This window comes from Pristiophorus japonicus (genome assembly GCF_044704955.1).
Source record: "Pristiophorus japonicus isolate sPriJap1 chromosome 24 unlocalized genomic scaffold, sPriJap1.hap1 SUPER_24_unloc_1, whole genome shotgun sequence".
Classification (NCBI taxonomy): Eukaryota; Metazoa; Chordata; class Chondrichthyes; family Pristiophoridae; genus Pristiophorus; species Pristiophorus japonicus.
The window spans coordinates 3092423-3116209 of record NW_027250648.1 but is presented as its reverse complement, the minus strand read 5'-3'; the positions used below and the strand labels follow the sequence as shown (position 1 = coordinate 3116209).

Sequence of the window (23787 nt, the reverse complement as noted above, 5' to 3'; positions counted from 1 at the left end):
TGACTGAGCGAATCCCTTCCCACTCGGAGCAGGTGGACGGCTTCTCCCCAGCGTGAGTACGTGGTGTGTCAGCAGATCCTTTTTGCTTTTAAAGCTCTTCACACAGTCAGAACATTTAAATGATCTCTTAACAGTGTGAACAAGTCGGTGTGTCAGAAGATACCCACACTCAGTGCAGGTGAACAGTCTCTCCCCAGTGTGTCTGGAGCTTGGATAACTGAGTGAATCCCTTCCCACACACGGAGCAAGTGAACGGCCTCTCCCCGGTGTGAATGCATCAATGAATATCCAGCCGGGACGGGTAATTGAATCCCTTCCCACAGTTCCCACATTTCCACGGTTTCTCCGTGGTGCAGGTGTCCTTGTGTCTCTCCAGGTTGGACGATCAGTTGAAACCTCGTTTTTTTTCAGGCTGTGTAACTGGTTAAAGCACAGTCAGTGCACTGGAACACTCACTCGGGTGTGTGTCTCTCGATGCTTTTCCAGTCACACTGATGTTTGAAATCTTTTCCCACAGACAGAACAGGCAAACATTTCTCCTTCCACATTCAAAGGCCGATGATATTCAGGTCCTGGTCAATGGAGTGACTTTGTCAGATCTTGATGTGATGTTTGGTTTGATTCGAGCTAATACTATGTTTAATTAATTAGCAAGTTCGAGGGTCCAGTGTCAGCAACTTTAATACCTTAATAAGAAATATAAGATGAGCAGTTTCTCAGTCGACTGCCATATCTTATACTGATCCACCAATCAGAGTAAAGATGCAAGTCCCGCGTGTCCGCAGTAACTGACACCAGGTCAGCCCGCTGGATGGAACCTCGGGCGCCCTGAGCTTGATCTCCGGTGTCTCCCGTCCCGACTGCCCCCTTACATCAGTCTCCCCTCACTTTTATACCCTGCACTGATCCACCTCTGGCACCGGACTCTTCTTTGTCTTCTCTGCTGGGTTTGGGCAGGAAGCGAGGAAAAGACAGCTGGAACTTCTCTAATCTGTGATTTACAAGGACACTTTCTCTGGTTCACAGCAGTTACTTTTCTTCAGTAATCTTCACATTATCCCTAAACTCCCCTGCCTGCTGTTAGTTGTTATTTCTTATAGTTTCACAATTATAGGTACACACATCACGCATTATAATCTAATCTATTGTATTACTCACTCTGGTTTGAGCTTATATTGTGGTTACTAACAGACAAACCCTGTTCTTTCCCCTGATCTGATTACAGATTCCAACAGTGGGTTCAGTGAATGGAATGTCTTATCAGTGTTGCCATGGTGACCTGTCTGCAGTGAATCGATTGTTTGAGTTTCTAACTCAGACTAAACTTCTTTCCCATGATGCACATTAGAGATGTCAATGTGTTTTAGCCAAGTTGTGTTATTATCTCTCAAACATACAAGGGCTTCAGTTACACAAATCTTTAAAACATAGAAACATAGAAACATAGAAAATAGGTGCAGGAGCAGGCCATTCAGTCCTTCTAGCCTGCACCGCCATTCAATGAGTTCATGGCTGAACATGAAACTTCAGTACCCCCTTCCTGCTTTCTCGCCATAACCCTTGATCCCCCGAGTAGTAAGGACTTCATCTAACTCCCTTTTGAATATATTTAGTGAATTGGCCTCAACTACTTTCTGTGGTAGAGAATTCCACAGGTTCACCACTCTCTGGGTGAAGAAGTTTCTCCTCATCTCGGTCCTAAATGGCTTACCCCTTATCCTCAGACTGTGACCCCTGGTTCTGGACTTCCCCAACATTGGGAACATTCTTTCTGCATCTAACCTGTCTAAACCCGTCAGAATTTTAAACGTTTCTATGAGGTCCCCTCTCATTCTTCTGAACTCCAGTGAATACAAGCCCAGTTGATCCAATCTTTCTTGATAGGTCAGTCCCGCCATCCCGGGAATCAGTCTGGTGAACCTTCGCTGCACTCCCTCAATAGCAAGAATGTCCTTCCTCAAGTTAGGAGACCAAAACTGTACACAATACTCCAGGTGTGGCCTCACCAAGGCCCTGTACAACTGTAGCAACACCTCTCTGCCCCTGTATTCAAATCCCCTCGCTATGAAGGCCAACATGCCATTTGCTTTCTTAACCGCCTGCTGTACCTGCATGCCAACCTTCAATGACTGATGTACCATGACACCCAGGTCTCGTTGCACCTTCCCTTTTCCTAATCTGTCACCATTCAGATAATAGTCTGTCTCTCTGTTTTTACCACCAAAGTGGATAACCTCACATTTATCCACATTATACTTCATCTGCCATGCATTTGCCCACTCACCTAACCTATCCAAGTCACTCTGCAGCCTAATAGCATCCTCCTCGCAGCTCACACTGCCACCCAACTTAGTATCATCCGCAAATTTGGAGATACTGCATTTAATCCCCTCGTCTAAATCATTAATGTACAATGTAAACAGCTGGGGCCCCAGCACAGAACCTTGCGGCACTCCACTAGTCACTGCCTGCCATTCTGAAAAGTACCCGTTTACTCCTACTCTTTGCTTCCTGTCTGACAACCAGTTCTCAATCCACGTCAGCACACTACCCCCAATCCCATGTGCTTTAACTTTGCACATTAATCTCTTGTGTGGGACCTTGTCGAAAGCCTTCTGAAAGTCCAAATATACCACATCAACTGGTTCTCCTTTGTCCACTTTACTGGAAACATCCTCAAAAAATTCCAGAAGATTTGTCAAGCATGATTTCCCTTTCACAAATCCATGCTGACTTGGACCTATCATGTCACCATTTTCCAGATGCACTGCTATGACATCCTTAATAATTGATTCCATCATTTTACCCACTACTGAGGTCAGGCTGACCGGTCTATAATTCCCTGTTTTCTCTCTCCCTCCTTTTTTTAAAAAGTGGGGTTACATTGGCTACCCTCCACTCCATAGGAACTGATCCAGAGTCAATGGAATGTTGGAAAATGACTGTCAATGCATCCGCTATTTCCAAGGCCACCTCCTTAAGTACTCTAGGATGCAGTCCATCAGGCCCTGGGGATTTATCGGCCTTCAATCCCATCAATTTCCCCAACACATTTTCCCGACTAATAAAGATTTTCCTCAGTTCCCCCTCCTTACTAGACCCTCTGACCCCTTTTATATCCGGAAGGTTGTTTGTATCCTCCTTAGTGAATACCGAACCAAAGTACTTGTTCAATTGGTCTGCCATTTCTTTGTTCCCCGTTATGACTTCCCCTGATTCTGACTGCAGGGGACCTACGTTTGTCTTCACCAACCTTTTTCTCTTTACATACCTATAGAAACTTTTGCAATCCGCCTTAATGTTCCCTGCAAGCTTCTTCTCGTACTCCATTTTCCCTGCCCCAATCAAACCCTTTGTCCTCCTCTGCTGAGCTCTAAATTTCTCCCAGTCCCCAGGTTCGCTGCTTTTTCTGGCCAATTTGTATGCCACTTCCTTGGCTTTAATACTATCCCTGATTTCCCTAGATAGCCACGGTTGAGCCACCTTCCCTTTTTTATTTTTACGCCAGACAGGAATGTACAATTGTTGTAATTCATCCATGCGGTCTCTAAATGTCTGCCATTGCCCATCCACAGTCAACCCCCTAAGTATCATTCGCCAATCTATCCTAGCCAATTCACGCCTCATACCTTCAAAGTTACCCTTCTTTAAGTTCTGGACCATGGTCTCTGAAATTACTGTTTCATTCTCCATCCTAATGCAGAATTCCACCATATTATGGTCACTCTTCCCCAAGGGGCCTCGCACAACGAGATTGCTAATTAATCCTCTCTCATTACACAACACCCAGTCTAAGATGGCCTCCCCCCTAGTTGGTTCCTCAACATACTGGTCTAGGAAACCATCCCTTATGCACTCCAGGAAATCCTCCTCCACCGTATTGCTTCCAGTTTGGCTAGCCCAATCTATGTGCATATTAAAGTTAGGAGGACAAGTTGATAAAGTGGTTAAAAAGCACATGGGGTCCTAGGTTTTAAAAATAGGATGTGGAGTACAAAAGGGCAAAGGTCATGTAAACCTGTACTAATCATTGGTTAGGCTGCAGTTCGAATATTAGGTCAGGTTTTGGGGATCTTACACCAGGAAGGATGTGGAGACCATGGAGAGGGTGCAGAGAGATTCACTGAGACGATACCAGGGAAGAGAGGCTTTAGTTATCAGGAGATTGGAGAAAGTGGGGCTCTTTTCATTAAAACAAAGGGTCATTGGAGATCTGTTCAAAATTTGATCAGGTTAATGAGGAAAAACTATTTCCACCAGTCGGTGAGTCAGTAACGCGAGGGCATCAAATTCAAATAATCACCAAAAGGCTCAGACCCAGGGGTGAACTATTGAGCACGCTGTTCAACAATGTTCGGGACACTCACTGTCCCTCCGCATCTGTGTCCAGGGTAGGAACTGATGGGTTTCTATCTTTGGGTTAATGATGTTCCCATCAAGGTGACGGATGTCAGTGCCGGGGAATGGGGTATTCTGAGCACCAAGTGTCTGCCTAAAGCACTCTGCAGTCAGGTACAGCACAGGTTAGATACAGAGAAAAGCTCCCTCTACACTGTCCCATCAAACACTGCCAGGGCAGGTACATGGACATGTTACCAATACCTTCTCTGGATACCAAGGCTAGGAGAGGCACTCGAAGGTATGGGGAGCTGGGATTTGTCTAAAGAGTAACCGAACTAAAATAATCGAGTAATGATCGGGTGTCAGTCGTGGCTCAGCGGTAGCAGTTTTGTCTGAGTCAGTAGGTTGTGGGTTCAAGTCCACCTGTAGAGACTTGAGCACAAAATCTAGGCTGACATTCCAATGCACTACTGAGGGATTGCTGCCCTGTCAGTGTTGCCATCTTTTGGATGAATCCCTGAACCGAGGCCCCATCAGCCCTCATCCAACATCACTAAAACAGATTATCTGGCCAGTATCACATTGCTGTTCGTGGCAGCTTGCTGTGCGCAAATAATCAGCTGCATTTCCTACATTGCAACAGTGAATGCACTTCAAATGTACTTTGATGTTGTTGTACTTCATTGGCTGTAAAGCACTTTGGGACATCCTGAGGTCATGTGAGATGCTGCATAAGGACAGATCTTTGTTAAATGAAGGAGAAAAGTTCCAAAAAAGGAACAGTCGGTAACAGGATATCAATTAGTCTCCCCTCATATTGGAGAAATCAAGGAATCGATACACTGTGTGTTGGAACCAAAGCTGATTTATTTGTCAGATATCCAGAAAATTAAACTCCAGCCCAGTTACAGGGTAAACACAGCCCAACTGTCAGAATGAACACGGTTCAGTCCCGATGTGATTCACAGCAGAATCCAACCCTGCAATCACTTGTGAACTCGCTGGTGTCTCGTCAGGGTGGATGAACAAGTGAATCTCTTCGCACACACGGGGCAGGTGAACGGCCTCTCCCCAGTGTGAACTCGCTGGTGTTGTATCAGATGCTTTCTGCTTTTAAAGCTGCTCTCACAGTCAGAACATTTAAATGGTCTCTTACTGGTGTGAACAAGTTGGTGTGTCAGCAGGGTGGATGGACAAGTGAATCCCTTCCCACACACGGAGCAGGTGAACGGCCTCTCACCAGTGTGAGTGCGTTGGTGTTGTATCAGATGCTTTCTGCTTTTAAAGCTCTTCTCACAATCAGAACATTTAAAAGGCCTTTTACTGGTGTGAACAAGGAGGTGTCGAGTGAGGCTGGATGACTGAGTGAATCTCTTCCCACACTCTGAGCAAGTGAATGGACTTTCCCCAGTGTGAGTGCGTTGGTGCATCATCAGATTATTTCTGCTTTTAAAACTCTTCTCACAGTCAGAACATTTAAAAGGCCTCTTATTAGTGTGAACAAGTTGGTGTGTAGTGAGCTGGGATAACTGAGTAAATCCCTTCCCACACAGGGAGCAGTGGAACAGCCTCTCCCCAGTGTGAACTCGCTGGTGTCTCAGCAGATCCATTTTGGTTTTAAAGCTCTTCTCACAGTCAGAACATTTAAAAGCTCTATCATCAGAGTGAACAAATTGGTGTGACAGTAGGTTCGCTGAAGAAGTGAATTCCTTCTCACGCTCAGAGCAGGTGAACGGCCTCTCGTCAGTGTGAACAAGTTTATGGCGCCTCAGTTCCCCGGAACTTTTATAGCACTTCCCGCAGTCCGGACATTTAAAAGGTCTCTCGTCAGTGTGAACTCGCTGGTGTGTCTTCAGGTGGGATGAATTAGTGAATCTCTTCCCACACACAGAGCAGGTGAACGGCCTCTCCCCAGTGTGACTGCGTTGGTGTGTCTGCAGGTGATTTCTGCTTTTAAAGCTCTTCTCACAGTCAGAACATTTAAATGGTCTCTTATTGGTGTGAACAACTTGGTGTGTAGTGAGATTGGATAACTGAGTGAATCCCTTCCCACACACAGAGCAGGTGAACGGCCTCTCCCCGGTGTGACTGCGTCGATGAGCTTCCAGTCGGGACGGGGATCTGAATCCCTTCCCACAGTCCCCACATTCCCACGGTTTCTCCATGGTGCGGGTATCCTTGTGTTTCTTCAGGTTGGACGATCGGTTGAAGCCTTGTCCACACTCAACACGTGTACGGTTTCTTCCCGCTGTGAATGGTGCAATGTTTTTTCAGGCTGTGTAACTGGTTAAAGCTCTTTCCACAGTCAGTGCATTGGAACACTCTCACTCGGGTGTGTGTGTCCCGGTGCTTTTCCAGTCACACTGATGTTTGAAATCTTTCCCCACAGACAGAACGGACAAACATTTCTCTTTCCACATTCAAAGGCCGATGATATTCAGGTCCCGATGTATCGAGTGACTGTTAGATCTTGACGCGATCTTGGTTCGAATTTCCCGTCTGCAAATGTTCCCCTTCTAATTACCCTGTAAAAGGAGTTTACAAAAGTCATCACTAATTGCAGGGAAATTCAGAACAGACAATTCTAGTTTCTATGGAACGTTCTTTCCTGTGTTGTTCCCCTAAAGATGTAAATCTCCATCCTACACACTCTCCCTCCTCCCTGTGCTGAAACCCAAACCCACCGCACCATCTCCATCATTTCTTCCTCCTCGCTGTTTTCTTCCTCCCCTGAAGGTGCTGATTCTGGCTGGGTTCAGTTCTACACTGTATTCTACGGGTATTCTGAGCACCGAGTGTGTGCCTGAAACAGGCTCCGGTCAGGTACAGAGTAAAGCTCCCTCTACACTGTCCCGTCAAACACTCCCGCCAGGTACATCACGGGTTAGATAGAGTAAAGCTCCCTCTACACTGTCCCATCAAACATGTAGAAAGTGAGTTTGAAGGACAGATGAAACAAGCAGGAAAAAAGGGTTAAAAAAAAAAAAAATTTAAAAGCTCTTTGTCTAAATGCACGTAGCATTCGTAACAAAATAGATGAGTTGACGGCACAAATGGATATGATCTGATAGCCATTACAGAGACATGGTTGCAAGGTGACCAGGACTGGGAAAAAAATATTCAGGGTTATTTGACAATTCGGAAGGACAGACAGAAAGGAAAAGGAGGTGGAGTAGCACAGTTAATAAAGGATGGGATCAGTGCGTTAGTGAGAAATTATATTGGCTCAGAGGATCAAGAGGTTGAATCATTTTGGGTGGTAATAAGGAATAATAAGGGAAAAAGTCGCTGGTGGGCGTAGTCTGTAGGCCCCCTAATAGTAGCTACATGATTGGACGAAGTATTAATCAAGAAATAATGGAGACTTGTAAAAAAAGGAACAGCAATAATCATGGGTGATTTTAACCTTCATATGTTTTGGTCTCCGTATCTAAGGAAGGAAATACTTGCATTGGAGGCTGTTCAGAGAAAGTTAACTAGGTTGATTCCGGAGATGAGAGAGTTGACTCATGAGGAAAGGTTGAGGAGGTAGGGCCAATACACATTGGAGTTCAGATGAATGAGGGGTGATCTTATTGAAACTTGTAAGATAATGAGGGGGCTCAACAAGGTGGATGCAGAGAGGATATTTCCACTCATGGGGGATGTTATGTCTTCAGATGCTCTGATAATGACTCCATGAGACAATGTGTTGTGCTTGAACTGTAGTGACTTTAGTCCATTTAATGTAACTCCAGAGTGAGGATCACACCTGGTGGCCTGCATTTTATACTAGGCCTGGCACACACCTGTACAGGTAACCTACAAGTCTCCCACTGCAGTGCCCTCTGGTGGCACACCTTGTAATAGTACAAGCAGTAACCATGTAGGATACATGCCATTACTCTCCCCCAAGCCTTTAGTGCAAATCACCTTCATGCATTGACTGTGTTCTGGGCTTAGCTCTATCTGGTTGACCCTTGAAGGGTCGTTTCCATCTTGGGTGAGTAGGTGCTGTTTCATTGGCAGTAGAGTTGCTGGTGGTTTCTGTTTGTGCGTCCATGAGCACTCCATTCTCTCCCCCCCGACCTTCCCTTCCCCCACATACAGATTGTGTCGTTGGCTCATTACATTCAAGTCCAAAAAAAAATAATTTGCATTTACTGTATTGCATTAGTGATACCATGGCGAGGTAAGTACATTTGAATGGTGAGGTACATACTTGGAATATACTTGGAGTCAGTGCTGGGGTCAGCACCGATGCGTGAGGACAAACTAGTGCCAGAACTGCTGGATGGTGTCCAGGTAGTCTGGTGGCGGCGCGGCGCCCAGTGCTGGCAGTGGGAACCTGGTTGGCTCGAGTTGCCTGCTATCAGGGCTTTTGCCGTTGCTTCTCGTGTCGGGCAGGTTCACAGATGTCTGTGACCTCCCTGTCTTCTCCTTGCACCCCGGGTCGCTGCTGCTCTCGGAGGAGCAGTCATTTAGCAGTGCACAGGGAACTGCTGACTCGCTTGCCTGACCGTTATTTGGTTTGGGATCCTGGCTGGTCCCAATCCCATTTGGGAGATCCGTTGCAGGTGACCCTTCGTTCCCAGGTGTGGCCTTGGTAGCGATCGGGTCTGGGGGCTGCACCTTAGCACAGTTTGCTCTTTCAGGCTCGTGGTGGTTGGTGCCATCGGGTGCCTGGGAGGTGGAGCCGATCGGGGGCTGGGCATTGATATCGGTGCCGTGCGCTCCCGAGATTGTTTGCTCTGCAGCTTGTATATATTAGCTGCTTGTGGCCACACTCCGTGGTGCATCACTCTGGTCTCAGGGACGCAGGCTACAGCATTGGGTAGCTCGCTGGACTTGTGTGCTCCCGAAGGGTGTTTTGCCCACTGCATTGACTGTATGCAGTTGAAATCTGACATCGCACAACATTTCATTACTTATTGTAAATAACCTGTAGCTCCGATCGCAATCGCGCGACTATTCCTTGCTTATTGCATGTACACAACTCTGATCATCAATTACACTTTTATATCTAACTCAGTTGCTGCTACATTGATTGACAGTGTGAAACTGTCCCTTTAAGTGTGGTGAGTTGTGGGCCTCCTTTAAAAGAGCCTAGCTATCTTTACCCCAATCCTATACTTCGCTTGGTGCCACGTGTTGCTCCATCAACGCTGCCCCTCGTGGTCTGGCCACCGCCATCTTTTCCTTCAGCGCTTCACCTCGTGGTTTGGGCACCATCTTTCTTCCATCCACGATGTCGACTGCGGTGATCTTCTTCTCCCCGGGTTCTGCCACCGATGCTGGGAAGTCGCCTCTGGACCCGATTTTCTTCCTCCGGAGTCCTGCCACTGGAGCCTGGAAGGTGCGTTCGGGTCGTCTCAGCTGGATCATCTCCACACAGTCGTGCTGAGCGGTCTGTGCCTCGGGTGCTGTGCTGGTCTGCTCTCTGGTGCCGGATCCAACCTCAGGTGGGGTTTGCTTTGCCTCTGAGTGCGGGGGGGGATAAAATCGTCCCAGCTCCAATGGATCTTCTCCATCCACCTTCTTCCGAGTAGCATTGGTCCATCAACTGCAACAATCCACAGAGGTAACTTGTGCACCGCACCATCATGGAGTACCTTTACATTCACACTACTAACGACTGGGATAAGTTCATTGGTGTAGGTGCGCAGCTTTGCCTGAACCGGGACCAACTTAGGTCGTTGAGCCTGATTGTCCCATAGCCTCTCAAAGGCTTCTTGATTCATTACTAACTGGCTCACCCCCGTGTCCACTTCCAAGAAGACTGGAACGCCGACTTATCTCGACTTCCATCCTCAACGGAGAACATTTGGTGGTGCAGGTAAACATGCCGTACACCTCATCGTGGGGCTGAGCTGCCTCTCTGACTATCGCTTATAATCCGCGCTGGATTCATGGTCCTCTGCAGACTCTTCATCAACACAGTGAGTCCTATTTCTTTTACACATTCACTGGAGGTGGCCCTTTGTGCTGCAGCCTTTACACACACAATCCTTAAAACGGCACTGGTGAGCCCTGTGATTCCCTCCGCAACGTCAGCATGGTGCTACTCAATTAGCGCCCCTCGGCGGACTCGGAGTTAAGGGACTAGGGGACCTATTCTCTCTCCCCTGAGAAGATTCACATTCTACAGTCCAGCCTCTAAAAGGCGCTACTCTGTGCGCAGTACTTTCCAGGTTTGAGTCCTGAGTGTGAGTCATCTGCCTTGAGCTGCAGGTCGAGGTCATGAATGCTTGGCTCACGGAGATGGCCTTCTGCAGTGTGACTGTGGTATCCGCAGACAGTAGCTTATGAAGAAGGCCCTCATGGTCGATTCCGATGACAAAGATATCCCGCAGCGTTACGGTGAGGTGGTCGCCAAAATCACACGGTGCCGCCAGCCTCCTGAGGTCTGCAGCATATTTCGCGATTTCCTGGCCTTCAGGCCGTCGGTGGGTATAAAACCGGAGTCTGGCTGTGAGGATGCTCTTTTTGGGCTTGAGTTGTTCTTGGATCAGCGTTACAAGCTCCTCGTACGTCTTGGTCGTTGTCTTCGCTGGTGCCAACAAGTCCCTGACGTTGCCATAGACAGTGGTCCCACAACTGGTTAGCAAGATAGCTCTGTTTTTATCAGCCAGTGTGGCCAGATTATCACCTGCCAGGTCGTTTGCTGTGAAGAAATGTTCGAGCCTCTGCACAAAGGCTTCCCAATCATCACCATCGGCGAACTCCTGCAACGTACCAAGGTTAGCCATTTTCGCGTAAAGGTCCATAATTTCATCGCCAATTGTTATGTCTTCAGATGCTCTGATAATGACTCGACGAGACAATCTGTTGTGCTTGAACTGTAGTGACCCTAGTCCATTTAATGTAACTCCAGAGTAAGGATCACACCTGGTGGCCTGCCTTTTATACTAGGCCTGGCACACACCTGTACAGGTAACCTACAAGTCTCCCACTGCAGTGCCCTCTGGTGGCACACCTTGTAACAGTACAAGCAGTAACCATGTAGGATACATGACCATGTAGGTAACTAAAACTAGGGGACATAATCTTAGAAGGGGCCTCCAATTTAAAACTGAGATGAGGAGAAATTTCTTCTCTCAGAGGGTTGTAAATCTATGGAATTATCTGCCCCAGAGAGCTGTGGAGGCTGGGTCATTGAATATATTTAAAGCGGAGATAGACAGATTTTTGAGCGATAAGGGAGTAAAAGGTTATGGGGAGCAGGCAGGGAAGTGGAGCTGAGTCCATGATCAGATCGGCCATGATCTTATTGAATGGCGGAGCAGGCTCGAGGGGCCAAATGGCCTACTCCTACTCCTATTTCTTATGTTCTTAAACACTCCCAGAGCAGGTACAGCAGGTTAGATACAGCATAAAGCTCTCTCTACATTATCCCATCAACCACTCCCAGGGCTTGTACAGCACGGGTTAGATACAGAGTAAAACTCCCTCTACACTGTCCCATCAAACACTAAACCCAGCTCATGTAGTTGATAATGAAGAAGAAAATCATGGGCTGCAGGAGGATATCAATCTACTGGTCAGGTGGGCAGAGCAGTGGCAAATGGAATTTCATTCAGAGAAGTGTGAGGTGATGCACTTTGGGAGGGCTAATAAGGAATGGGTATACACATTAAGTGGTAGGCCTCTTAATAGTGTAGATGAACAAAGGGACCGTGGAGTGCTTGTCCACAAATCCCTGAAAGTAGCAGGCCAGGTGGATAAGGTGGTTAAGAAGGCATACGGAATGCTTGCCTTTATTGGCAGAGACATAGAATATAAGAGCAGGGATGTCATGCTTAAACTGTATAATACTTTGGTTAGGTCACAGCTGGAGTACTGCGTGCAGTTCTGGTCGCCGTATTATAGGAAGGACGTGATTGCACTAGAGAGGGTGCAGAGGAGATTTACTAGGATGCTGCCTGGAATGGAGAATCTTAGTTATGAGGACAGATTGGATAGGCTGGGTTTGTTCTCATTGGAGCGAAGGAGGTTGAGAGGAGACCTCATTTGAGGTGTACACAATATTGAGGGGCCTGGACATAGTGGATAGTAAGGGTCTATTTCCATTGGTGAAGGGGTCTATTACGAGGGGGCATAGTTTTAAGGAAGTTGGTGGAAGGTTTAGAGGGGATTTGAGGGGGGGGCTTCTTTACACAGAGGGTTGTGGAGATCTGGAACTCGCTGCCTGTAAGAGTGGTGGATGCAGAAACTCTCATCACTTTTAAGAGATGGTTAGATGGGTACTTAAAGTGCCGTAACCTGCAGGGTTACGGACCTAGATCTGGTAATTGGGATTAGACTGGATAACCTTTAGTTGGACGGCGCAGATATAATGGTAAGTACTGCAGGGAATCGAATACGGCCAGGGTGATTTCCTGAACTAGTTTCGATCGCCTGGATGGGTCGGAGGGGAATTTTTCCAGATATTTTCTCCCTAAATTGGCCTGGGTTTTTATTTGGTTTTTGCCTCGCCCAGGAGATCACATGGCTCTGGTCGGGGTGGAGTGTAGAATGTTTCGGTGCAAGGGGTGTCACAGTTGTGTGGGGCGGACTGGTTGGCCCGGGTGCTCTTTGCCTTTCCGTCATTGTTCATAGGTTTATATGTAACCTTCAGGGCTGCTGACCGAGGGCCGTGTGGCTCTTTGTCGGCCGGCGCGGACACGATGGGCTGAAATGGCCTCCTTCTGCACTATGGATTTCTGTGTTTCTATAATGAGCAGGGCTCAGGCAGGTCGGTTGCTAGGCACTACAGTGATGTCATAAAGCAGGGCCATTCAGCCCAGCTGGTCCTCTCCTTGTTCCTTTAAAGGTGGAGAGCTGGGATATCCTGTCTCAACACACATCCCCCTGTTCATACTGAGAATCCCCGGGGAAGGCCCAAGGCCCAGAGTGTGGAACACAATCCAGGGGGAAAGCGGAGGAGAGATGGGGAGGTAAATGAAGGAGTCGGGGCTGAGGGCCACCAAGCATCAGCTTTAGTAGACTTCAAGTGGGGAAGAAACATAGAAACATAGAAAATAGGTGCAGGAGCAGGCCATTCGGCCCTTCGAGCCTGAACCACCATTCAATGAGTTCATGGCTGAACATGCAACTTCAGTACCCCATTCCTGCTTTCTCGCCATACCCCTTGATCCCCCTAGTAGTAAGGACTTCATCTAACTCATTTTTGAATATATTTAGTGAATTGGCCTCAACAACTTTCTGTCGAGAGAATTCCACAGGTTCACCACTCTCTGGGTGAAGATGTTTCTCCTCATCTCGGTCCTAAATGGCTTACCCCTTATCCTTAGACTGTGACCCCTGATTCTGGACTTCCCCAACATTGGGAACATTCTTCTTGCATTTAACCTGTCTAAACCCATCATAATTCTAAACGTTTCTATGAGATCCCCTCTCATTCTTCTGAACTCCAGTGAATACAAGCCCAATTGATCCAGTCTTTCTTGATATGTCAGTCCCGCCATCCCGGGAATCAGTCTGGTGAACCTTCGCTGCACTCCCTCAATAGCAAGAACGTCCTTCCTCAAGTTATAAGACCAAAACTGTACACAATACTCCAGGTGTGGCCTCACCAAGGCCCTGTACAACTATAGTAACACCTCCCTGCCCCTGTACTCAAATCCCCTCGCTATGAAGGCCAACATGCCATTTGCTTTCTTAACCGCCTGCTGTACCTGCATGCCAACCTTCAATGACTGATGATCCATGACACCCAGGTCTCATTGCACCTCCCCTTTTCCTAATCTGTCACCATTCAGATAATAGTCTGTCTCTCTGATTTTACCACCAAAGTGGATAACCTCACATTTATCCACATTATACTTCATCCGCCATGCATTTGCCCACTCATCTAACCTATCCAAGTCACTCTGCAGCCTCATAGCATCCTCCTCGCAGCTCACACTGCCACCCGCAAATTTGGAGATACTACATTTAATCCCCTCGTCTAAATCATTAATGGGGACGTGTCCGGCTACTTACGCCTGTTTTGCAAGTTTAGGCAGCGAAAACTTCATCCAAAGTAACTTAGAATGGAGTAAGTGTAGATTTTTGTACACTCAGAAATCAGGCGTAAGGAACGAGATATGCAGGGGGAGGGGGGGGAGGGGGAGAAGGAGGAGAAGGGGGGTTTACAATCATTAAACACTTCACTTTTACAAATAAAGAGTCATCATCAATAATAAATTATAAATAAATCAACCACCAATAAAATCAAATAAATAAAAAATTTTAAAATTACATTTCTACTCACTGACTGCAGCACCAGGAGCCCTCCAACAGCATGCTGGGATCTCCCCCCCATGTGTTTCTCTCTGTCTGTCAGTATCTCTCTCTGTCTGGGGGGGGGGAGCGCCGGAGCAGGAGCTGAATAAGAGGAGGAGGGAGGCCCGAGTCCGATCTTCGCCACCCCAGTGAGCCCACTCAGCCAGGGCCGGCGTGCTTCAGGCCCTCCCACGCAGCCTCGGCGGGGCCTGGAGCTACTGCACATGCACACACACACAAGAGCGAGTTCAGTAGTTTTAGAATCCAGGGAGAGCAAGGCACAAGGCACATTGCACAAATTCCTTCTAATTTATCCTTCTCTCCTCTCCTCCACTGAAGGTGCTGACTCTGGCTGGGTTCAGTTCTACACTCACTGGTTCCCCTCCCTTGAAGGTGCTGACTCTGGCTGGGTTCAGTTCTACACTCACCAGTTTCTCTCCAATATGTGACCCATGTGCCCAATCTCCATGTGTGAACCTCGACAGTGAGTGTCATAGAAACATAGAAAATAGGTGCAGGAGTAGGCCATTCGGCCCTTCGAGCCTGCACCACCATTCAATATGATCATGGCTGATCATTCACCTCAGTACCCCTTTCCCGCTTTCTCTCCATACCCCTTGATCCCTTTAGCCATAAGGGCCATATCTAACTCCCTCTTGAATATATCCAATGAACTGGCATCAACGACTCTCTGCGGCAGGGAATTCCACAGGTTAACAATTCTCTGAGTGAAGAAGTTTCTCCTCATCTCAGTCCTAAATGACCTACCCCTTATCCTAAGGCTGTGTCCCCTGGTTCTGGACTTCCCCAACATCGGGAACATTCTTCCCGCATCTAACCTGTCCCATCCCATCAGAATCTTATACGTTTCTATGAGATCCCCTCTCATCCTTCTAAACTCCAGTGTATAAAGGCCCAGTTGATCCAGTCTCTCCTCATATGTCAGTCCAGCCATCCTGGGAATCAGTCTGGTGAACCTTTGCTGCACTCCCTCAATGGCAAGAACGTCCTTCTTCAGATTAGGAGACCAAAACTGAACACAATATTCCAGGTGAGGCCTCACCAAGGCCCTGTACAACTGCAGGAAGACCTCCCTGCTCCTATACTCAAATCCCAGGCTATTCCACTGTCCTCACCTGAGGCCTCACACGTGCATTTTCCAGCAGGATCACTGGACCCTCCTCCCAATGGCTCAGTGGGTAAAGGTAACACCCAGTGTGACTGAGTCACAGGAACAGGAGGGACCCAGGTTTAATCCCCTCTGCATATCCACCCCTTCTAATCCCCTGTAACAGCTATTTACAAAAGTTATTACTGTAAGTAGGAACATAGGAACAGGAGTAGGCCATTCAACCCCTTGAGCCTGTCCCGGCATTCAATTAGACCGTGGCTGATCAGTATTTTAACTCCGTCTACCTGCCTTGGTTCCATCGCCCTTAATACCCTTGCCTAAGAAGAATTTATCTATCTCAGTTTTGTAATTTTCAATTTGCCCCCAGCCTCCGTTTTATGGGGAACAGAGTTCCCGATTTACACTACGCTTTAAGAGCATAAGAAATAGGAGCAGGAGTAGATCATACAGCCCCTCGAGTCTGCTCCGCCATTCAATAAGATCACGGCTGATGATCTACCTCAACTCCACTTTCCCGCACTATCCCCGTATCCCTGAATTCCTTTAGTGTCCAAACATCTATCGATCTCAGCCCTGAATATACTCAACGACTGAGCATCCACAGCTCTTTGGGGCAGAGAATTCAAAAGATTCACAACCCATCTCAGTCCTAAATGGCCGTCCGTTATCCTGAGACTGTGACCCCTAGTTCTAGACTCTCCAACCAAGAGAATAGCCAATCAGCATTTGTGTGAGGAAGTGCTTCCTGACATTAGCCCTGAACGGCCTGGCTCTGATTTTAAAGTTGTGTCCCCTTGTTGTGGACTCCCTCACCAGAGGAAATAGTTTCTCTCCATCCACTCTATCAACTCCTTTAATCATTTAAACACCTCAATTAGATCACCCCTTAATGTTCTATATTTCTCAATTTACAAACGTCATCACTGTAAGTACAGGATCATAGAATCACACAAGTTTACAGCATTGAAGGAGGCCATTCAGCCCATCGCGTCCCTGCTGGCCGACAAAGAGCTATCCAGCCTAATCCCACTTTTCAGCTCTTGGTCCATGGCCTTGTAACTCACGGCACTTTAGGTGCATATCCAAGTTCGTTGAAAGGGTGGTATAGGCAGAAACCCTCATAGCATTTAAAAAGTACTTGGATGTACACTTAAAGAGCTGTACAGTGGGATTAGGCTGGAGAGCTCTGTTGGCCGGCAGGGACACGATGGGCCAAATGGCCTCCTTCTGTGATGTCACTGCCTGGGATTCTATGATGTCACAGGTCTCACCAGCAGCCGCGCTGCCTGACGGGTGATTGACAGCTCAGAGTCCGCGCCTGCGCACCGGGAACCGCACCTGGCACAGCGCCCCCTCTCGGTCACCGTCGGTAATAACCGCACATGCCCAGAGGACACCAACCGCCCCCTCCCCCAAAACTCGGAGCTGCAGAGTCGGCGCGGTGCCTCCAGGGGAAAGGCATTTGTGTCCATTGAAGAGCCGCGATTGGTGACGCAAAGTGAGTTTTCTCCGCTCTGATTGGGTAGAGAATCGCGCCGGGGGGGGGGCGGATAGGGAGAGAAGAAAGGTAAATCCAAAACTGAGACTCTCCACATCCGGGTCCCCGAGACCAGTTTACAGTTTGGCGGAGCACGCTCGAGGGACACGTGACCCGGGCGCACGGCCGGATTGACGGGAGCTTTCGACCAATGGGGAGCGAGCGGGGCGGGGCTGGAGGAGCGAGCCGACGGCAGGTCCTGCAACCAATCGGGGAGCCCTGGGGACGGGACTTGCGCCCTGATTGTCTGAGCCTCGGGGCGCGACTTTGTGCAGTCCCTTGTTCAGGGCCCGGAGGCTGTGGGCCTTTATTAGCTCACATTTAAGCTCAATGGGCAACTCTCTCGCCCGAGTCCGAAGATTGAGATCAGAGAATGGTTACAGCACGGGAGGAGGCCATTTAGCCCGTCGAGCCCGTTCCGACCATCTGCTAGTCCCACTCCCCCTCCCTTAACCCCTCGCCCTGCAAATGCTTTCCCTCAGGTACTTACCCAACTCCCTTTTGAAAGATAAGATTGAGTCTGCCTCCACCACCCTTTCAGGCCATGCATGCTAGATCCTAACCACTCACTGTGTAAAACATTTTTTTCTTACGTAGCCTTTGGTTCCTTTGTCAATCACATTAAATCTCTGTCCTCTGGTCCTCGACCCTTCCGCCAATGGGAACAGTTTCTCTCTACTCTGTCCAGACACATCATGATTTTGAACACTTATCAAATCTCCTCTCAATCTTACTAAAGCAAAATACTGCAGATGCAGGAATCTGAAATAAAAACAAAAAATGCTGGAAATCTCAGCAGGTCAGGCAGCATTTCCATCAATCTTCACTGCTCCAAGGAGAACAACCCCTTCTCCAGTCCATCAATGTAACTGAAGTCCCTCATTTCTGGAATCATTCTCGTAAATCCTTTCTGCACCTTCCCTAAGGCCTTCACATCCTTCCTAAAGTGCGGTGCACAGAGTTAGAATCATAGAATGGTTACAGCACAGAAGGAGGCCATTCGGCCCGTCGAGCCCGTGCCGGCTCTCTGCAAGAGCACCTCAGCTAGTCCTCCTCCCCGCCCTTTCCCCGTAGCCATGCAAATATTTCTCCTTCAGGTACTTATTCAATTCCCTTTTGAAAGCCACGATTGAGTCTGACTCCAGCGCCCTTTCAGGCCGTGCAATCCCAATCCTAATCTCTCTCCAAACTAAAGTTTTTCCTCATGTCACCTTTGGTTCTTTTGCCAACCTGTGTCCTCTGGTTCTCGACCCTTCTACCAATGGGAACAGTTTCTCTCTATCTACTCTGTCTAGACCCCTCATGATTTTGAAACCTCTATCAAATATTCTCTCAACGTTCTCTGCTCTAAGGAGAGCAACCCCAGCTTCTCCAGTCTATCCATGTAACTGAAGTCCCTCATCCCTGGAATGATTCTCGTAAATCTTTTCTGCACCCTCTCTAAGGCCTTTACATCCTTCCTAAAGTCCTGTGCCCAGAATTGAGGCCAAACCAGTGTTTTATAAAAGGTTCATCATAACTGTTGTGTATGAATAAAGAGTCTGACTGGATACTATGAGCTCAAAGTAAAGTGTGACCTTAATCTTTTATTGCAACTCTCCAGAGTGCCTCTCCAGCCTGTGAGGCCTCCTTAAGTACCTGTTCTCCCAAGGGATTGTGGGATCCCTTGGGACTCCAGGGGATGAGCCCTCTGGTGGCTACACAATGTATATACAGGTTTACATAAATAACAACGCTCCCCCGCCCCCCCCCCCCCCCTCCCACCCCAAAGTCAACAGTGTAACTATTTACAAGGCGAGTCGATCTGGGGCCTTTCTTTCCCTGGTTGATCGTCTTGGTGCAAATGCTGGTTTTGGTGAATCGTTTGTTGGGCCCTCGCTGGGCTACTGTGCAGCTGGCCTTACTGGGCTGCCTGGTGTCGTGAGTCTCGCTGGGCTGCTGCGGGTGATGGGATCTGCTTCGTGGCCACTGGTGTATATGTTGAGGGGGTCAAAGAAGGTAGGGTCCAAAGTGGGTTGCTCAGGATGGTCCATAATCTGAGTTAGATTTGGTCCAAGTGTTTCCGGTGAATGAGTCCATTTGAAAGTTTGAACCGAAACAGCCTGCTCCCCACTTTGGCCACAATAGTGCCGGGAAGCCACTTGGGACCTTGTCCATAGTTCAACACAAATACAGGATCATTGGTTTCAATTTCGCGTGACACATTTGCGCTATCATTATATGTACTTTGTTCATGTAGATCAGGGTGAACTAACGAGAGCCTTGTCTTAAGTGCCCTTTTCATGAGCAGTTCAGCAGGTGGAATCCCAGTGAGCGAGTGGGGTCTCGTGCGGTAGCTAAGCAGGACTCGGGATAGGCAAGTCTGCAATGAGCCTTCAGTTACACTCTTCAAGCCCTGCTTGATGGTTTGCACTGCTCTCTCTGCCTGACCATTGGATGCTGGTTTGAACGGGGCAGATGTAACATGTTTGATCCCATTACGGGTCATGAACTCTTTGAACTCGGTACTGGTGAAACATGGCCTGTTGTCGCTCACAAGGACATCAGGCAGTCCGTGCGTGGCAAACATGGCCCAATACTCCATTTGGGCACAATACTCCAGTTGGGGCCGAACCAGTGTTTTCTACAGGTTCATCATCATTTCTATACATTTGTACTCTGTACCTCGATTTATGAAGCCCAGGATCGCATAATCCCTTTTAATTGTTTCTTAACCTGCCCTGCCACCTTCAATGATTTGCGTGCACATATATCTCTCTATTCATGCACCCCTTTTAGGATTGTACCATTTAGTTTCTATGACCTCACCTCATTCTTTCTATCAAAATGCACATTTCACTTCACATTTTTCTGCATTAAATTTCACTTGCCACACATCCACCCATTTCACCGTCTGTCTACCACTTCCTGAAGATCAGCCATGATCTTATTAAATGGCGGAACAGGCTCGAGGGGCCAAGTGGCCGACTCCTGCTCCTATTTCTGATGTTCTTTTTTTTAATGAAGTCTATCACTTGCCTCCTGACTGTTCACTATACATACAAGTTTTGTGCCATCTGCAAATTTTGAAATTGTGCCCTGTATACCCACATCCAAGTCATTAATATATATCAAGAAAAGCATTGGTCCTGGAACCGACCCCTGGGGCACACCACAGTCCTCCAGTTCGAAAAACAGCCGTTCGCCACTACTCTCTGTTTCCTGTCATTTAGCCAATTTCGTATCCAGGCTGCCACTATCCCTTTTATTCCCTGGGCTTCAATTTTGCTGGCAAGACTATTAAATGGCACTTTGTCGAACGCCTTTTGGAAATCCATGTCAACCACATTGCCCTCATCAACCCCCTCTGTTACCTCATTAGAAAACTCGATCAAGGCTTAAACACGATTTGCCTTCAACAAGTCCCAGTGCCCTGGGAGACTAAATTATTGTATCACTTATTTTATTCTCACTCACCACATGTCGGATTTCGCACCATCTCTCCTAAAGGCGCTGGTCGGTACCGAGCTTACAGTTTACATCCCACACAATTCTAACAGAAAAGCCCCAGAGCCCTTGTACACTCCCAAGGTTAGAATCCCCATGTACAGTCCCAGGGCTGGAATCCCCACCTGTGTGTAACTGTACTGGGACTGTTTGACGGGACCTTTATTCAGTATCTAACCCGTGCTGTATATGCCCTAGGAGTGTTTGATGGGACAGTGTGGAGGAATCTGCATTCTGCACCTAACCCATGCTTTACCTGCCCTGGGAGTGTTTGATGGGTCAGTGCAGAGGAAGTTTTATTCTGTATCTAACCTGTGCTGTACATGCCCCGTTCTCACCCACTAAAATTGGCATTCCTCCAATTTAGTATTTTTACTCTAGATTGCTCCGTGTTCTTTTCCATAGCTAATCTAAATTTTATGATAATAAGATCGCTGTTCATTAAACTTTCACCCAGTGTCATTTGCTCCACTTGACCTCATTCCCCAGAACCAGATCCAGCAATGCCTCCTTCCTTGTTCGGCCGGAAACATACTGGTCAAGAAAGTTCTTCTGAATGCACTTCAGAAATTCTTCCCCCTCGCTGCCCTTTACACTATGATCACTATTCCCCCATTATCACTCTTCTGTAGTTCTTGTATCTCTCTGCAAGTGCTCTCCTCCATAATGTTGGAAAGTTGAGGTCATGCACTTTGGCAGGAAAAATCAAAGGAGCAAGTTATTATTTAAATGGAGAAAGATTGCAAAGTGCTGCAGTACAGCGGGACCTGGGGGTATTTGTGCATGAAACACAAAAGGTTAATATGCAGGTACAGCAAGTGATCAGGAAGGCCAATGGAATCTTGGCCTTTATTGCAAAGGGGATGGAGTATAAAAGCAGGGAAGTCTTACTACAGTTGTACAGTTATATTGGTGAGGCCACACCTGGAATACTGCGTGCAGTTTTGGTTTCCATATTTACGAAAGGATATACTTGCTTTGGAGGCAGTTCAGAGAAGGTTCACTAGGTTGATTCTGGAGATGAGTGGGTTGACTTATGAAGATAGGTTGAATAGGTTTAGCCTCTACTCATTGGAGTTCAGAAGAATGAGGTGTGATCTTATCGAAATGTCCTTTTCCATAACTACCCTAAATCTAACTGAATTATGATCACCAGCACCAAAATGCTTTCCCATTGATACCCCTTCCACCTGCCCAGCTTCATTCCCTAAAACTAAGTCCAGAACCGCCCCTCTCTTGTTGGGCTTGCTACGTACTGGCTAAAAAAGTTCTCCTGAATGCATTTTAAGAATTCTGCTCCCTCCACACCTTTCACACTAATTCTATCCCAGTTAATATTGGGGTAGTTGAAATCCCCCACTATTACTGCCCTATTGTTTTTGCACGTCTCAAAAATGTGCCTACATATTTGCTCTTCTGTCTCCCTCTGACTGGAGGTTTACAGTACACTCCCAGCAATGTGATTGCCCCTTTTTTGTTCTTCAGTTCACCCCATGTGATGATCCTTCGAACATATCATCCCTCCTCACAGCATCATTGTTACTTTAATCAATACTGCGACGCCCCCTTCTTTTTTATCCCCCTCTCTATCTCGTCTTAAAACCCTGTAACCAGGAATGTTGAGCTGCCATTCCTGCAGTTCTTTTAGCCATGTCTCAGTAATAGCTACAATATCATACCCCTACGTGTCTATCAGTGCCCTCAGCTTATCTGCCTTAATCCCTAGACTCCTTGCACTGGCATTGAAGTATTTCTAGATTGATTCCTGGAATGAGAGGGCTGTCTTCTGATGAGAGATTGTGTAGAATGGGCTGATACTCTCTGGGGTTTAGACGAATGAGGTGTGATCTCATTGAAACATAGCGGCACTGACATTTAGCACGGCCAAACTCCCTTATTGTCTATTTTCTAGCCTTTGTTTCCTCGGCCTTCCAAACACTAGCAAAACCCCCGGTGAGGATATTGGTTCCGGTCCAGTTGAGGTGCAACCTGTCCGGCTTGTACTGGTCCCACCTCCCCCAGAAACGCTCCCAATGCCTCAGGAATCTAAAGCCAACTCTCCTGCACCATCTCTCCAGCCATGCATTCATCTGCTCTATTCTCCTATTTCTGTACTCACCAGCACGTGGCACCGGGAGTAATCCGGATATTACTTCCTTTGAGGTCCTGCTTTTTAATCTTTTTCCTAGCTCCCTAAAATCTGCCTGCAGGATCTCATCCCTATTTCTACCTCTGTCATTGGTGCCGATATGGAGCATGACCTCTGGATGTTCATCCTCCCCCTCAACAATGTCCTGCAGCCGCTCAGTGACATCCTTGACCCTGGCACCAGGGAGGCAACATACCATCCTGGAATCATGTCTGTGGCTGCAGAAGTAGCTGTCTGTTCCCCTAACTATCGAATCCACTACCACCATTGCTCTTCCACTCTTCTTCAAACACCCCTGTGCAGCTGAGCCACCCATGGTACCGTGGACATGGCTCTGGCTGCACTCCACAGAGGAACCATCACCCTCACCAGTATCCAGAACTGAAATCAGGTTCGCGAGCGACATGCACTCAGGGGACTCTTGCCCCATAACGCTGCAAATTTTTTCAACTCATATTTATCTCTTTTGAAAGTTACAAGTGAATCTGCTTCCACTACCCTTACAGGCAGTGCGTTCCAGGCCATAACCTCTCACTGCTTAATTTGTCCCCTCATGTAGCATCTGGTTCATTTGCCAATCACCTTAAAGCTGTGTCCTCTGGTTACCGAACCTTCTGACGTTGAAAATTGTTTCTCCACATTAAAGATGGTTGGTGGGCTGGAGGGGTTACAGAGATAGGGAGGTGTGAGGCCTTGGAGGGATTTGAACAAGAGGATGAGTATTTTAAAGGCTGAAGCCACCAGCTGCCTCCCCCAGTGCAGAATGTGACTCACTAACAGTAAGGATTTTTGTTTAACTACTAAAGATGCATAATGAGGGGAAATCAATCTCTGTACCTTTAACTAACAGCGACATGGAAAGAGGGAAATGAATGACCTTTAAACACCTGGTCCACT

General features: G+C 47.6%; 1 protein-coding gene across 1 annotated transcript in view; it reads right to left on the bottom strand.

The window, feature by feature from the left end:
• Positions 1–5197: 5197 nt before the first annotated feature.
• Positions 5198–23787, bottom strand: part of LOC139241195 (zinc finger protein 665-like) — a 56435-nt gene continuing 37845 nt past the window's right edge. The window contains exon 3 of the mRNA XM_070869854.1: positions 5198–6866. Coding sequence (XP_070725955.1) covers positions 5328–6506 — 1179 coding nt within the window. The 5' untranslated portion in view covers positions 6507–6866 and the 3' untranslated portion in view covers positions 5198–5327. The remainder of the gene's footprint in view (positions 6867–23787) is intronic.